Genomic DNA, 17016 nt, shown 5'->3' on the forward strand with positions numbered 1-17016 from the left:
GGCCCAGGAGTGTGAAGGTGAACGGAAAGGCTCTGGAGCAACGAACAGCCCTTGCTGTCTCTGCCAGGCCGGTTCCCCTCTCTCCACTGGGGTTCTCTGCCTCTAACCCTGTTACAGGGGCTGAGTCACTGGCTTGCTGGTGCTCTTTCATGCCGTCCCTAGGAGGGGTGCGTCACTTGAGTGGGTTGAGTTACTGACGTGATCTTCCTGTCTGGGTTGGCGCCCCCCCTTGGTTTGTGCTGTGGTGGAGACCTCTGTGGGCTATACTCGGCCTTGTCTCAGGATTGTAAGTTGGTGGTTGAGGATATCCCTCTAGTGGTGCGGGGGCTGTGCTTTGGCAGAGTGGGTGGGGTTATATCCTTCCTGTTTGGCCCTGTCCGGGGGTTTCTTCGGATGGGGCCACAGTGTCTCCGGACCGCTCCTGTCTCAGCCTCCAGTATTTATGCTGCAGTAGTTTATGTGTCGGGGGGCTGGGGTTAGTTGGTTATACCTGGAGTACTTCTCCTGTCTTATCCAGTGTCCTGTGTGAATTTAAGTATGCTCTCTCTAATTCTCTCGTTCTCTCTTTCTCTCTGAGAACCTGAGCCCTAGGACCATACGTCAGGACTACCGGGCATGCTGACACCTTGCTGTCCCCAGTCCGCCTGGCCTTGCTGCTATTCCAGTTTCAACTGTTCTGCCTGCGGTTACGAAACCCCTACCTGTCCCAGACCTGCTGTTTTCAACTCTTAATGATCGGCTATGAAAAGCCAACTGAGAGACCTGAGCCCTAGGACCATACGTCGGGACTACCGGCCGTGGTGACTCCTTGCTGTCCCCAGTCCGCCTGGCCTTGCTGCTATTCCAGTTTCAACTGTTCTGCCTGCGGTTATGGAACCCCTACCTGTCCCAGACCTGCTGTTTTCAACTCTTAATGATCGGCTATGAAAAGCCAACTGAGATTTATTCCTGATTATTATTTGACCATGCTTGTCACTTATGAACATTTTTGAACATCTTAGCATGGTTCTGTTATAATCTCCACCCGGCACAGCCAGAAGAGGACTGGCCACCCCTCATAGCCTGGTTCCTCTCTAGGTTTCTTCCTAGGTTTTGGCCTTTCTAGGGAGTTTTTCCTAGCCACCGTGCTTCTACACCTGCATTACTAGCTGTTTGGGGTTTTAGGCTGGGTTTCTGTACAGCACTTCGAGATATCAGCTGATGTACGAAGGGCTATATAAAATAAAATTGATTGATTGATTGATTCAGCGACAATGGATGTCTTCCCTCCTCTTCTTCATCAGTACAAATATTAGTAGCATCATTGGGGATGATATTCCTTCTCGGTTTCTATCAGCTATGGAATATAGGTCATCTGCCCAAACTGCCTGTGGAAAAAGGAGCACAAATAATGTAAAAAGGTTAGCATGGATGGAGACACAGATTATCAATGTACAACTTATGATAAGTGCACTAGTCACAATTCAATTCACATATCCTACTGTTTTTTATTGTTCACAACCGTATGTTCCGGTTTAGTGCATGTTGTCATAACCAATCATTCATTCACTCAATTTACCCAAGAGTGGTCTTATTGAGTAGTTCAATGAGGTGTTATAGCACAGGTAGGTATGACAATGTTCACACTGTTGCCCATTAGACAAGAAACAGGAACACTGAACTAGACTAACCAATTGTACAAATCCATTCCATGAAGGGAAATAGCAGAGTGCAGACCTGGGCATGAAGGCATCTTTCAGCCATTTTGCGACTCTTTCAGCCATACATTGCAACTCTACCACATGTTGAGTGGGCTGTATCGTTTTGCTGTATTTGTACCGTTTGTACATTACATTTTACATTTACATTACATTTTAGTCATTTAGCAGACGCTCTTATCCAGAGCGACTTACAGTTAGTGAATACATGTTTTTTTATACTGGCCCCCCGTGGGAATCGAACCCACAACCCTGGCGTTGCAAACGCCATGCTCTATCAACTGAGCTACATCCCTGCCGGCCATTCCCTCCCCTACCCTGGACGACGCTGGGCCAATTGTGCGCCGCCCCTGAGTCTCCCGGTCGCGGCCGGCTGCGACAGAGCCTGGATTCGAACCAGGATCTCTAGTGGCACAGTTAGCACTGCGATGCAGTGCCTTAGACCACTGCGCCACTCAGGAGTACAAAATGGCTGTACACCTTTTATTTCTTAGGTTGAAAGTAAAGGAAAGTAATATTGAAATGCGTGTGGGCATTCATTGTCAAGTTACTACATCTTTTTGGCGACAAGGATAAAACCTGATCAACATGTACAGGGCGATGTGCTAGCTAGCTAAGAAACAGTGGAGGTAGTCAGTTAGCTAGCTAGCTTAATGAGCGACGGAGAGCAGCCACCGCTGGAGGGAAACGCAGACGGTGACAATCAGCAGCAAGTGAAAATCGCTAACGAGGATCAAGGACAAGTTGGCGTTATAATGGCAATGTTTGGGACTATCACTGAGTTTGTGGAAGAGAACGAGGACTGGACGGAATATGTGGAAAGGTTGGGACACTTTTTCTTGGCAAATGGAATTACAGATGAGGCTAAACAGCACTCTATTCTCTTGAGTGTGTGTGGGGCTAAAACCTACAAGCTAATGAGGAATTTGGCTACACCACAGAAACCGGGAGAAATTCCTTTTGTGGATCTAGTTGCTCTCGTTCAGACTCACTACAGTCCAAAGCCTTCAGTGATTGTCCAGAGGTTAAAATGTAACTGCCATTTTCGGATAACAGATCAGTCTGTTGCTAACTTTGTTGCTAAATTACGTGAACTCTCTGAACATTCGGAGTTTGGGGCTATGTTAGAGGACATGCTCCGTGACAGATTAGTCTGTGGCATCAATGAGGACAGCGTACAGCGCCGTTTGCTGGAGGAAGCCACACTGCCTTTGAAGAGAGCATTGGAACTATCTCAAGGGATGGAGATGGCTGCTAGTAATGCAAAAAATATTCAAAAGGCCAACAGTGGAAGTTGTGCAGTGCATCAGGTGACAAAAGAGGCGCTAGGAAAAAGTGGAAAAGCAGTGGAATGTTTCAGATGTGGAGGAACCCATTATGCAAACAACTGTAAGTTCAAGGATACTGTCTGTCACAATTGCAACAAAAAGGGACATTTAGCTAAAAAATGCAGGGGTCCTAGGAGCAAGCCAGAGGGTGGGCGGACTGGGCAGGGCAATTTCACAGCAACGAAGCCGCAGTCAGCAGCGCCCCACCTAGAGAGCACAAAGGAGGAGGAAGAGCATTGTTCCTACAACATGTTTAATGTGAGTGAGCCGTGCGCAGAGCCTATCTATGCTTCAGTGGAGGTAGATGGAAAGCAGATGAGGATGGAGGTTGACACGGAGGCCTCTGCCTCTGTCATCAGTGAGGAGACCTACAAACAAATGTGGGGCTCAAAACAGGCTTCCTCCCTCACACCGGCAGGGATCAGACTGTGTACGTACACCGGGGTGAACATACCATTGCTGGGGGCTCTAGAGGTGGACATTGCATACAACAGCCTGGAAGCAAGAGCACGGCTCCTGGTGGTGAAAGGGAATGGGCCTAGTTTACTAGGGCGTGATTGGCTCACCAAAATACAACTGAACTGGGGTGAGATAAAACACACACGAGTGACTGAGGATGTCATTCAAAAGTACCCTGAGATTTTCAAAGATGAACTGGGCACACTGCAGGGCACTGCAGTTAATCTGTTCGTGGATTTTAGGCCAAGGCTCGCTTATTCAAGCCAAGGACAGTGCCTTACGCCATGAAAAAGAAAGTGGAGGATGAGTTGGAGTGGCTGCAGGAAACAAACATCATTACTCCCATTCAGTTCTCCCGCTGGGCAGCGCCAATCGTTCCCGTTCTGAAAAGTGACGGCACGGTGCGTATATGTGGAGACTACAAACTCACCATCAACAGGGCCTCTAAACTGGACGCTTACCCGCTGCCGCGGGTGGAGGACCCTTTCGCAACGCTTGCAGGAGGCAAGACGTTCTCAAAGCTTGACATGAATCACGCTTACCAACAGCTCCTCCTGGACGAGGACACAAAAGAGTATGTCACAGTCAACACGCACAAAGGCTTGTTCAGGTACAACCACTTGGTTTTCAGAGTGGCGTCCAGCCCAGCCATTTTCCAGAGGACAATGGACAATCTGCTGCAGGGGATCCCTCATGTAGCTGTGTACCTGGACGACATCCTGGTTACAGGGGAGACGGATTCTCTGAGGCAGGGCTGTGCCTGAAGCGTAGCAAGTGCACATTCCAAGCACAGAACGTGACTTACCTAGGTCACAAGATCACAGCGCAGGGTCTGTGTCCTGTGGAGGACAAAGTCAAGTCAATCAAGGATGCTCCAAACCCCAAGAACGTGTCCAAGCTCAGGTCATTCCTGGGCATGGTGAACTACTATGGTAAGTTCCTCCCTGAGCTGTCAACAGTGTTGGCTCCACTTTATTAGCTGCTCCAAAGACTGTAAATGGAAGTGGGGGCCAGCACTAGAGAAAGCTTTCAAGGAAGTGAAAGCACTACTACAATCAGCACAACTGCTGGTTCATTTTGACCAAGACAAAGAGATCATCCTGTCATCTGACGCCTCGCCCTATGGCGTCGGGGCAGTACTCTCTCATCAGATGGAGGACGGGTCAGAGAAACCCATTGGATTCACATCACGCACGCTGACGAGTGCTGAGAAGGGTTATTCACAGTTAGACAAGGAAGGTCTGGCCATAGTCTTTGCTGTGAAACGCTTTCATCAGTACCTCTACGGTCGTCATTTCACCATATGCACTGACCACAAACCACTGATGAGCCTTTTCAGTTAATCAAGATGCATTCCTCCCATGGCTTCAGCAAGGATACAGCGCTGGGCCCTCACACGGTCAGCTTACCAGTACACTATCGTGTATTGAGCGGGGAAGGACAATGCAAACGCACTCAGACGTCTCCTGCTACCAAAGATGCCCGCCACAACTGTGGTGCCTCCCGAGACAGTTTTCCTAATGGAGAGATTGTCAAACTCACCTGTGAATGCCAAACAGATCAAACAGTGGACAGACTGGGATCCTATCCTGGTCCAAGTGAAAAGATTCCTTATGCAGGGTTGGCCTCCTGTCATAGAGGATGAAGGAAATGAATGCCCCTGAGCTGCATACTCTGGGGGTCCAGAGTGGTTGTTCCAGCCACTGGCCGTGCACAAGTCATGGATGAGGTCCATGAGGCTCACCCGGGTGCTTCCTGGATGAAAAGTTTAGCCACATCTTACATCTGGTGGCCAAACATGGATCAGGACGTAGAAAACAAAGTGAAATCATCTTTCTGAGTGCCAGATCAACCAGAAGATAGCGCCGCCCGCGCCACTACATCTGTGGGAGTGGCCTGACCGCCCATGGTCCAGGCTGCACATAGACTTTGCAGGCCCTTTCGTGGGCCACGCTCCTTGTCATGGTGGACGCGCACTCCAAGTGGCCGGAGGCTCACATGATGAGCAACATCACAGCGACCACAACCATCGAAACGCTTCGGCAGGTGTTTGCAACCCATGGTCTGCCTGATTCTCGTGTCCGACAACACAACAACCTTTACCTGTGACTTGTTCCAAGAATTCATGCGGAGAAACGGGATTCGCCATGTCCGCAGTGCTCCGTTTCACCCGGCCTCAAACGGCTTAGCGGAGCGGGCTGTGCAGACACTGAAAGAGGGGCTCAAAAGGATGACTGGGGGAACCATCACAACTAAGCTCTCTCGGATCTTGTTCCAGTACCGCATCACGCCACAAACAAAAACAGGGCAGGCTCCAGCTGAGATGTTGATGGGCAGAAAGCCAAAAGCTCACCTGGATCTACTGCGTCCGGACATCAAATCACGAGTGGAACGGAAGCAGGAGAAACAAAAAGAGAGACATGACCACCAGACCCTGACTTCTAACCCCTGACCACCACGCGAGGGAGAGACAGTTCAAACCCAATGACACTGTCTACATCCGCAACTTCACAAGCAGCCAACGCTGGTTGCCAGGTATCATTCTGAGTCAGAGAGGTCCAGTCTCCTTTGTGGTCAAACTGACTGATGGTCGAATCATGCGCAGACACCAGGACCACCTCCGCAATGACAAAGAAAATACCATGTTTTCAGACGGAACAGCTGTGGGTGGTAGTATACAAGTTGAAACCCCACAGGAAACAGTATCTGAGGAACAGTGGTTCCAGCAGAGGGTGATGTACATTCTCTCACAAACACCCAACCCGCTCCTGTGCCCTCAGACCCAGCTCCACTGGGACACGCCTTACCTGTGTCTCGTGGCACACCAGCGTAGTCACAAGCCTCCTGAAAAACGAACTCTGTAGTTGAGACTGAGAGACTCGTGGTGTTAGTGTTTGTTGGGAGCAGCAGACCTACTTGAAAAGAAATAAGGACTGTCATTTTTTTGTTTTGTTTACATTTACAGTAACACCAGCAAAAGTTCTACAGTGTTGTTAAGTAATGAAAAGAAAACACTGATGTGGTTTACTTGTTAACCTGATGTTTTCCTTACAGGGGGGATTTAAATTGAGGGGGGAGAAGTGTTAGTGTGGACACTATATAAATAATTACATTGAATATGTGTTGTACTTACCTGCAGTATAGTATGATTACTATTCATGTGTGCATGGTTATTATTGGCATTGGCCGTGACCTTTCCCCTTTGATGTCATCACCCAGAGTTGGATCTGTACAATGCAACTCCACCACATGTTGAGTGGGCTGTATCGTTTTGCTGTATTTGTACCGTTTGTACATGGCTGTACACTTTTTATTTATTAGGTTGAAAGTAAAGGAAAGTAATATTGAAATGCGTGTGGGCATTCCTTGTCAAGTTACTACAGGTAGGGTAAGGGTTTGGGTTAGGTGCTGCTGTGATGGTGGGCAGCTTGGTCAGCAGCAACTGTAAGACAGGAGGGGACAGCGTCTGCTGGAGGAGCTGCTGGGTTGCCCGTACACAGCAATGACAGTTTCCTGAGGGTTGGAACACAAAATAGATTAGTTGAAAGGCAGACTGTCAGGCCTGGGGAAAATGAGTTAAAATAGAAAAGGCTTTTCTTCCCAAAATAACTTTTGTAGCCTTCAAATCAGACAACAGGAACTCATAAGAATCATACTGGTTCCAATCCATATCATAGATCATCTGCCCCCTTACAGATTCTCTGGTACGGTCCCCTGCAGGATATAATAATTAAATACTATAACGTTGACAATATTTACTGGCATGCAAACGAAAGCTTGACTTGCAATAAACAACATGTCACATACAAGAACTCAGTGGGGGAGGACCATGGGACTATAATATGAATATAATTGTAATTGTACTGTGGACACTGCCATGCCCTAGACTAGCCCTTATATTGAGGGAGTTTAACTAAGCAGGAAAGGGTGCAACCGGCAATGGCCCGTGATGTGAACGGGCGAAAGCGGTGAGGGAGAAGCGCCCTGCTCAAATCGAACAATAATCTGCGCTGCCAGGTCATATTGTCAACAAGACCGCATGGTTCATCTTTCAGAAACATACATGTATTTTCCATAAAGTATATGTTAGAATTTTACTCGTTTTACTTGGGAAGGCAGATAAAGTACATATCATTTTTTTTTACCAAGAGCAAACAACACTTTGCAAGTACACCGAATCCTAAATCATTACTCCATGTTCTGGACACACGTCACTTTGTTTTGAGCTGACTTCGCCGTGGGCTTTGAACGGGACACCCGGCTCACGCCCGGTAGGCAGTCCGGCATTCAAAACAATCCCTTTTCACCTGGTGTAATCTCCACCCACCCAGGGCAGCTTAATCAAATCTCCTCATTGTAATATCGCTGTAGCCCTCAGCTACAGGAATAGCGGATCGGTCATTGAGGGCTACATCCCAATTCTCCACCTTTCTCTTATGGCGGGCACTTGCAAACTCCTCATCATGGAAGTGTGCAAGTGCACACTTTGGGAGAAGGGAGGAGAATCGGGACACAACTCAGCAACATGACAGCAACTCTGCAAAAAGTCCAACTCAATTGAGTACTGCCTATGAGGAGAAAGTGTGCACCACACACGGTCTGCTCACAGTGTGTGACACAATGTGTCCTCTGGGTTGCACAATCACTGCCAAGTAATGACTTGCAAACATACAGTACACAGTATCTACCTCTATGCCCAACTTCCATCAACACGTCTCCCTCGCCACTAGGGGCGATAAAGTACTAGACCACTGTTATTCTACCCACAAGCAAGCATACAAGGCCCTCTCTCGTCCACCTTTTGGCAAATCAGATCATGACTGTACTCCTGCTTCCTGTTTATAAGCAGAATCTCAAACAGGAATTATCCATGACTTGCTCTGTTGAGAAATGGTCCCCAGAATCAGAGATTATGCTACAGGACTGCTTTGCCAGCGTTGATTGGAATACGTTTCGGGACTCCGCCGATAACATCGACTAGCTAACCCCCTCCGTCACAGGTGGTGGTAGGCCTGATCACCGGCGACAATGAGACAGCTTACAGGGAGGAGGTCAGTGATCTGCCAGTGTGGGGCTGGAACAACAACCTCTCCCTCAACGTCAGTAAGACCAAGGAGCCGATCGTGGACTACAGGAAAGGGGGGGGGGGGGGGGAGCACGCCCCCATCCACATCACCGGGGCTGCAGTGGGGCAGTTCGAGACCTTCAAGTTCCTCTGTGTCCAAATCACTAAGAACTTAAAATGGTCCACACACACGCTCATAGTCATGAAGAAGGCGCGACAGTGCCTCTTCCCCCTCAGGAGGTTGAAAAGGTTTGGCCTGGGCCCCTCAAATAGTTCTACAGCTGTACCACTGAGAGCATTTTGACTGGCTGCATCACTGCTTGGTATGGCAATAGCACCGCCCTTGATCGCATGGCACTACAGAGGGTGGTGCGGACATCCAGGACCTCTATATCAGGCGGTGTGAGAAGAAGGCCCGGAAAATCGTTAAAAAGACTCCAAACACCCAAGCCATAGACTGTTCTCTCTGCTTCCGCACGGCAAGAGGTATCGGTGCATCAAGTCTGACACCAGCAGGCTCCTGAACAGCTTCTATCCCCATGCCATAAAAAAAGGCAAATAGCTAACTAAATAGCTAACAAAATGGCTACACGGACTATCTGAGTTGACCTTTGTATTTTATTCTTATGCACACTCATAGGGTCCTACACACTTCCGCACATTGACTCTCCAACACACATACAAACACTCACTCCATCATTTGCTAACACCCACATAATATGGACATACATTTACACCGACTCTATACACACCAACTCACATACAATCATCATATATGCTGCTGCTACTCTGTTTATCATATATCATGATGCGTAGTCACCTTACCCCTATACATACAGTATCTACCTCTATCGATCCAGTAACCCTGCACATTGTAAATATGGTACTGGAACTGACCCTGTATATAGTATGCTTACATACTTTATCGTGTTCTTCTTATTTCTTATGTTTTTGTTCTACCTTGTTATTTTCCAGTATTGCATTGTTTTCCAGTATTGCATTATTGCTTACTGCATCGTTAGGGTTAGAGCTTGCAAGAAAGGCATTTCACTGTACATGTGCATGTGACATTAAAACTTGAAACTATGCTTGCAACCTCTGCCTCCCATCTATCCAAGTAGTAGTACTTCATATAGGATACTTACTTGTACATGTCCTACATGTGCTCATTGCTCAGTGAAGATGCCATCCAGCGTTGTCCGCCACTAATCTCCTGCAGCCACATCTGGAACTCCTAAGCAGACAGACGGACACACAGACATGCTATAACAGACAGACAGACGGACAGAGAGAGACACACACACACAGTGTGAGAGCTGTGCCAAAAAAAAGAAGAACAAAATGTTATATTCTACATGTGACGTTACACTATAAAGTCTGATGACATGCTTTCAGATAATTCCCTTCTTTTTGAATAGCCACATACCATTAATGATCCCCTCTAGAGTAACTTTAGTGCATCATAGCTTGCTAGCTATCTGGATAACTAGCTATCTAGCTAGTTATCCAGCTAAATGTTTCAATGCGCCTTCCAAAGAGAAGGGTGCAATTGCGGCCCGCAATTCGGGGGGTACGGACATGAAGGACACCCCGAATTGCGGGCTGCAGTTGCACACTATTGCTTCCAAATGTGAAATTACAAGACAAAAAAGCCACTTACCGTACCTAAAGGTGTGCCATGATGGTGTCTTGTTGTGAAGGTAGCTAGCCAGTGCCAGTGGGCTCTTCATAGCCAGCTAGCTATCTAACCTACCGGTAGCTAGCTACATATAATAGCCAATTAGCTGGCTACTAGTAGCTCCCTGTGTCCCCTCCACTAAGCTTTATAGTCCCCTCCTACAAACTCCTCGCACACACTGGCTATTTTCTTCTTTTGTGGGGTTTCGCACTGGCTGGTGTTGCCGGTGAAGCCTAAAAACATGCCACATCGACCGAAAGTGACTGTTGCCAGCAAGCACAGGTCGAAAACGATAACTCAAATGAGGAAACGAAATTGCAAAATGAAGCATTGCGATTTATTTATCTAATTTGATTGATTCATGCCATCACAACAAGGAAATGAAATGGTAAACATGATACATGATTTGTCATTTAAGCATTTCCATTTGATTTTTAAATATGTCACACTTTTTCTTTTTCAAATTGGCAGACATTATGCATACTCAATCATGAAAATGATAATGCAATATATTTTCCTGCATTTCAATTGAATTTTGTCACCAAAAATGCATATCCATTTAGGAAAAGGAGTTTAGGCAGCTAAATGCGTCCACAGATACTAGCCAGATGACCACAACTACACTGAACAAAAATATAAACGCAACATGTAAAGTGTTGGTCCCATGTTTCATGAGCTGAAATAAAAGACCCCAGAAATGTTCCATATGCACAAAAAGCTTATTTCTCTCAAATGTTGTGCACACATTTGTTTACATCCCTGTTAGTGAGCATTTATCATTTGCCAAGATAATCCATTCACCTGACAGGTGTGGCATATCAAGAAGCTGATTAAACAGCATTATCATTACACAGGTGCACCTTGTGCTGGGGACAATAAAAGGCCACTCTAAAATTTGCAGTTTTGTCACACAACACAATGCCACAGATGACTCACGTTTTGAGGGAGCATACAATTGGCATGCTGACTGCAGTAATGTCCACCAGAGCTGTTGCCAGATAATTGAATGTTCATTTCTCTACCATAAGCTGTCTCCAATGTCGTTTTTAGAGAAACCGGCCTCAAAACCACAGACCACGTGTAACCACGCCAGTCCAGGACCTCCACATCCAGCTTATTCACCTGTGGGATCGTCTGAGACCAGCCTTCCGGACAGCTGATGAAACTGTGGGTTTGCACCACCGAGGAATTTCTGCACAAACTGTCGGAAACTGTCTGAGGGAAGCTCATCTGCGTGCTTGTCATCCTCACCAGGGTCTTGACCTGACTGCAGTTCGGTGTCGTAAATGACTTCAGTGGGCAAATTCTCACCTTTGATGGCCACTGGCACACTGGAGAAGTGTGCTCTTCACGGAAGAATCCCGGTTTCAACTGTACCAGGCAGATGGCAGATCCTGGCGTCGTGTGGGTGAGCGGCTTGCTGATATCAACATTGTGAACAGAGTGCTCCATGGTGGCGGTGGGGTTATGCTATGGGCAGGCATATGCTATGGACAACAAACACGATGGCAATTTGAATGCAGAGAGATTTTGTGACGAGATCCTGAGGCCCATTGCCGTGTCATTCATCCGCCTCCATCACCTCAAGTTTCAGCATGATAATGCACGGCCCCATGTCGCAAGGATCTGTACACAATTCTTGGAAGCTGAAAATGTCCCAGTTCTGCCATGGCCTGCATACTCACCAGACATGTCACCTATTGAGCATGTTTGGGATGCATTTTCCAGTTCCCGCCAATATATGGTGGTCACACCAGATACTGACCGGTTTTCTGACCCCCACCCCTACTTTTTTGTTGTTGTGAAGTCTATAGATTAGGACCTAATTTATTTATTTCAATTGACTGATTTCCTTATATTAACTGTAACTCAGTGAAACCTTTGAAATTGTTGCATGTTGCGTTTATATTTTTGTTCAGTGTAGATAACTAGCATCGCTAGCAATACCATAATTAAATCACAATGGATTTGTTTTTGAATGAAGCAGCTGCCTGTTTGCTGCCAAGAGTTAGTGGAGTAGCTAGCTAGCTATGTTGTGCTAACTGGCAAATGGCGTTGTTAAACATTTAGCACTTACCACCCCATTCATTTCATATGAAGTGTATGTAACAGCCTGGCTCCGTGTATATCAATGATGTCGCTCTTGCTGCTGGTGACTCTCAGATCCACCTCTACGCAGACGACACCATTTTGTATACATCTGGCCCTTCATTGGACACTGTGTTAACAAACCTCCAAACGAGCTTCAATGCCATACAACAATCCTTCAGTAGCCTTCAACTGCTCTTAAACAGTAGTAAAACTAAATGCATGCTTTTCAATCGAACGCTGCTGGCACCCGCCCACCCGACTAGAATCACCACTCTCGACGGGTCTGACCTAGAGTATGTGGACAACTACAAATACCTAGGTGTCTGGTTAGACTGTAAACTCAACTTCCAGACTCACATAAAGAATCTCCAATCCAAAGTTAAATCTAGAATCGGCTTCCTATTTCGCAACAAAGCCTCCTTCACTCATGCTGCCAAACATGCCCTCGTAAAACTGACTATCCTACCGATCCTTGACTTCGGCGATGTCATTTACAAAATAGCCTCCAACACTCTACTCAGCAAATTGGATGTAGTCTATCACAGTGCCATCCGTTTTGTCTCCAAAGCCCCATACACTACCCACCACTGTGACCTGTACGCTCTTGTTGGCTGGTCCTCACTACATGTCCGTCGTCAAACCCACTGGCTCCAGGCCATCTATAAATCACTGCTAGGCAAATCCCCGCCTTATCTTAGCTCATTGGTCACCATAGCAGCACCCACCCGTAGTCTGCGCTCCAGCAGGTATATCTCACTGGTCATTCCCAAAGCCAACACCTCCTTTGGCCGCCATTCCTTCCAGTTCTCTGCTGCCAATGACTGGAACGAATTGCAAAAATCTCTGAAGCTGGAGACTCTTATCTCCCTCAATAACTTTAAGCATCAGTTGTCAGAGCACCTTACCGATCACTGCACCTGTACACAGCCCATCTGAAATTAGCCCACCCAACTACCTCATCCCTATATTGTTATTTATTTTGCTCTTTTGCACCCCAGTATCTCTATTTGCACATAATCTCTTGCACATCTAGCATTCCAGTGTTAATACTATTGTAATTATTCTGCACTATAGCCTATTTATTGCCTTACCTCCATAACTTGCTACATTTGCACACACTGTATATATATTTTCTGTTGTATTTCTGACTGAGTCATCACTCCAGAGAATCCGTTTCCATTGCTCCAGAGTCCAATGGTGGCGAGCTTTACACCACTCCAGCAGAGGCTTGGCATTGCGCATGGTGTGCATCTGCTCGGCCATGGAAACCCATTTCATGAAGCTCCCGATGAACAGTTCTTGTGCTGACGTTGCTTCCAGAGGCAGTTTGGAACTCAGTAGTGAGTGTTGCAACAGAGGACAGACAATTATGACGCGCTTCAGTGTAACCGGTGTGAAATGGCTAGCTAGTTAGCGGTGCGCACTAGTAGCGTTTCAATCGGTGACGTCACTCGCTCTGAGACCTTGAAGTAGTTGTTTCCCTTGCTCTGCAAGGGCCGCAGCTTTTGTGGAGCGACGGGTAACGGTGCTTCGAGGGTGACTGTTGTCGATGTGTGCAGAGGGTCCCTGGTTCAAGCCCAGGTAGGGGCGAGGAGAGGGACGGAAGCAACACTGTTACATCAGCACTCGCCGGTCCCGTTCTGTGAGCTTGTGTGGCCTACCACTTCACGGGTGAGCAGTTGTTGCTCCTAGACCTTTCCACTTCACAATAACAGCATTTACAGTTGACCGGGCAGAAATATGACGAACTGAGTTGTTGGAAAGGTGGCATCCTATGACGGTGCCACGTTGAAAGTCACTGAGCTCTTCAGCACGGGCCATTCTACTGCCTATATTTGTCTATGGAGATTGCATGGCTTTGTCCTCGATTTTATACAGCTGTCAGCAACGGGTGTGGCTGAAATAGCCAAATCCACTAATTTGAAGGGGTGTCCACATACTTTTGGCAATGTAGTGTAACTAGCCATGTGCTTTTTAACTCCATGACCAAAACATGTTTTATTTTTAGCTGATATCGTAATGCATACACAAGCAGCATTTCAAACTGGGATAATGTTTTAGGTTACACCGGCATGTATGTTGGCTACTGACGTACAGGGCGATTCTACAAGTAGAAACGTCAGGTTCGTCTGTACCAAGTTGATACGCAGCAGGTACATCTTTTGTTCTAGCAAGAGAAGGAACGGCCTCCTACTGTGCTAAGTACCTATAGGCCCTCAGTTTTCTTGGTGTGTCTGACTTCTAAGTGCTTAATTTAATTAGACGTAACAATTATTTGTGCCTAGTGCACAAATGCTGTCATTGTTTTTTTCTTTCTTCTAAAGACAAAATGTCCTTGAGTGCCTCATATCCTGTCACAGCATATTTTCCACGTCTACCCATATCTGACAATAATTAGCATGCTTTTTGGACAGGGAGTGAAGAGGGCAAGAAAAAACATTAGCTAGCATCTCTGAATGTCTTTCATTCAACAGCGTATAATCACAAATAATTACAGGACTTGTATTAAAACCATTTACAGCTTTTAATAGGCTGCATTTGCATTGTGTGTGGACTCAACTGTGCAATTGAGTGCAAATCAAATTAAAAAATCCCATCTTTGCGTGCATCAGTAGTCTGAGATCAAATAAATGTGTCGGGTTTCAATAGAACCATAGGTCGTTCCCAGGTCAACGGCAGCAGGCAGCTCCTCTAATAATTGCGCTGATTTCATAAGTGGGGGGTGGAGCTGAGACAAGAAGGGGAATGACACCTTCGAGTGAAATCCTGTCGTATCTCGGCACACATCATTTCCTCATTTACTTTCATGTTCTGGGTGACATTTTGCCTATCGTAAATCAAACCTCTTCCTTTTCGCCACATCAGCTGCTAATAAGTTCAGTAATTAAAGAATATAAACATCATGACATAATTAATGGGATAGTTTATTGATACAGGGCCCTTGCTCTGGGAGACATATGGGAGACGGGCAGGTGGGTGCAGGGGTGGGGTGGATTAATATGTGCAGGTATACTAGCATTTCATCACACCCCCTTGCAAACAAGACCCTCTGAAACCGTAGGTGTGACTGGCAAGATGAGGAATCACTTCCTTTAATTCTGGATACTTGGTATAGTGCAGGGTTCTTCAATTCCGGTCCTGGAGGGCCGAAACACCTCTGTTTTTATCCTCTCCTTCTAATCAGGGGCTAATTCAGACCTGGGACACCAGGTGAGTGCAATTAACTACCAGGTAGAAATAAAAAACAGAAGTGTTTCGGCCCTCCAGGACCGGAATTGAAGAACCCTGGTATAGTGTGTGAAGTTGAAGAATGGCTAGTTGATGAAGCTAACAAAAGGTAACTGTAGGAATGTGCAGCTCTGCAGAGTTGTCACTAAAATCAGATTTTAAACCTAACCACACTGCTAACCCCAACCTTCAATTATAACCAAAAAGCAAAAAAAAAAATCATGAATTTTTACGTTGCAGCTGGCCCAACTAGCGGAAATCGCTCAGTTCTGCCTCAAGGACAAGACTCACCCCAATAAACGTCAACCTGCGACTAATGCGGAGTGATACACGAGAGTAGTTTGAGGTTACAGAATATTACAGCAAACAGGAGTGCTGTGATAGGACAATGTTGACCCCCCAAAAAGTTACTGTAGTATGTTTGCAAAAATGTATTAATATATTCATTTGGAGAGAGCGGTAAAAGTTATCCATCCCAGTGGTCGTAACTAAGGGCTACTTTAGAGCCCAATGTGAGTTGTGAATGACTTTTGTTCTAGCATAAGGTACAGCATAAGGTACAGTATAATAGCATGAGAAAGAGAGAGTGAGAGAGTGAGAGAGAGAAGTGTCATAGGGAAGTCGTCTCCATCAGTAGTTACCTGCAGTAGGAGCCTCTCATCCCCGATGACAGCTGCTTTGCTCCAGTCGATGATCTCAGAGAAAGGCAGCTCCCAGCCGTTGCTCAGTAGGACAGGGATACAGGCAGCCTGGGGGAGGAGGACGGTAGCCCAGGGGGAGGAAGCACAGAGAGGGTCAGTGGTAATAGAATATGCATATGCAGATTTCTTTGTAGTCATGTCTACAAACAGGTTAATCTGAATGCCCTGTCATACAGAGTAAAAGGTGGAATGTTAGTCACACAATAGTAGAGCGTATTGTATAACGTTACTTAGTTGAACCCATTGGGTCTTATCATTAGTGCAGAGAATGAGTTACTAGCATCACAAACAAATAGGTGCGTAATTAGATATATTTTTAGATAAAGTTCTGTTTTCATTGTTTGTTGAACATAGTTCATCACTCACTGAGCCTGTTTTAATATTCAGAAAAACTTGTTGTTTACCTCAAAGCTGCACCTTTATAATGGAAGTGAGAAATAGTTTCACTCCTTAACAGTGGTGTAGTGCAATGTTCTTTAGGTGAGGGAGCGCGAAATAAAAAATGTAAATGACGTCATCTTTTCCTCAAAGTTTGTACCGACAGATGTAGCCTATTGAATATATACAGTGGGGAAAAAAAGTATTTAGTCAGCCACCAATTGTGCAAGTTCTCCAGCTTAAAAAGATGAGAGATGCCTGTCATTTTCATCATAGGTACACGTCAACTATGACAGACAAAATGAGGGAAAAAAATCCAGAAAATCACATTGTAGGATTTTTAATGAATTTATTTGCAAATTATGGTGGAAAATAAGTATTTGGTCAATAA

General features: G+C 46.1%; 1 protein-coding gene across 1 annotated transcript in view; it reads right to left on the reverse strand.

Moving 5' to 3' along the window:
- LOC311108161 (exostosin-1-like) overlaps positions 1-17016 on the reverse strand; it is a gene marked incomplete at its 5' end in the record, with an annotated part of 171903 nt that overhangs the window by 37747 nt on the left and 117140 nt on the right. Inside the window, one exon of the mRNA XM_084150784.1 lies at positions 16188-16295. Within this exon, the coding sequence (XP_084006910.1) occupies positions 16188-16295 (108 nt within the window). The remainder of the gene's footprint in view (positions 1-16187; positions 16296-17016) is intronic.

The sequence above is a fragment of the Coregonus lavaretus genome (assembly GCF_964263955.1).
Source record: "Coregonus lavaretus genome assembly, chromosome: 33".
Taxonomy (NCBI): Eukaryota; Metazoa; Chordata; class Actinopteri; order Salmoniformes; family Salmonidae; genus Coregonus; species Coregonus lavaretus.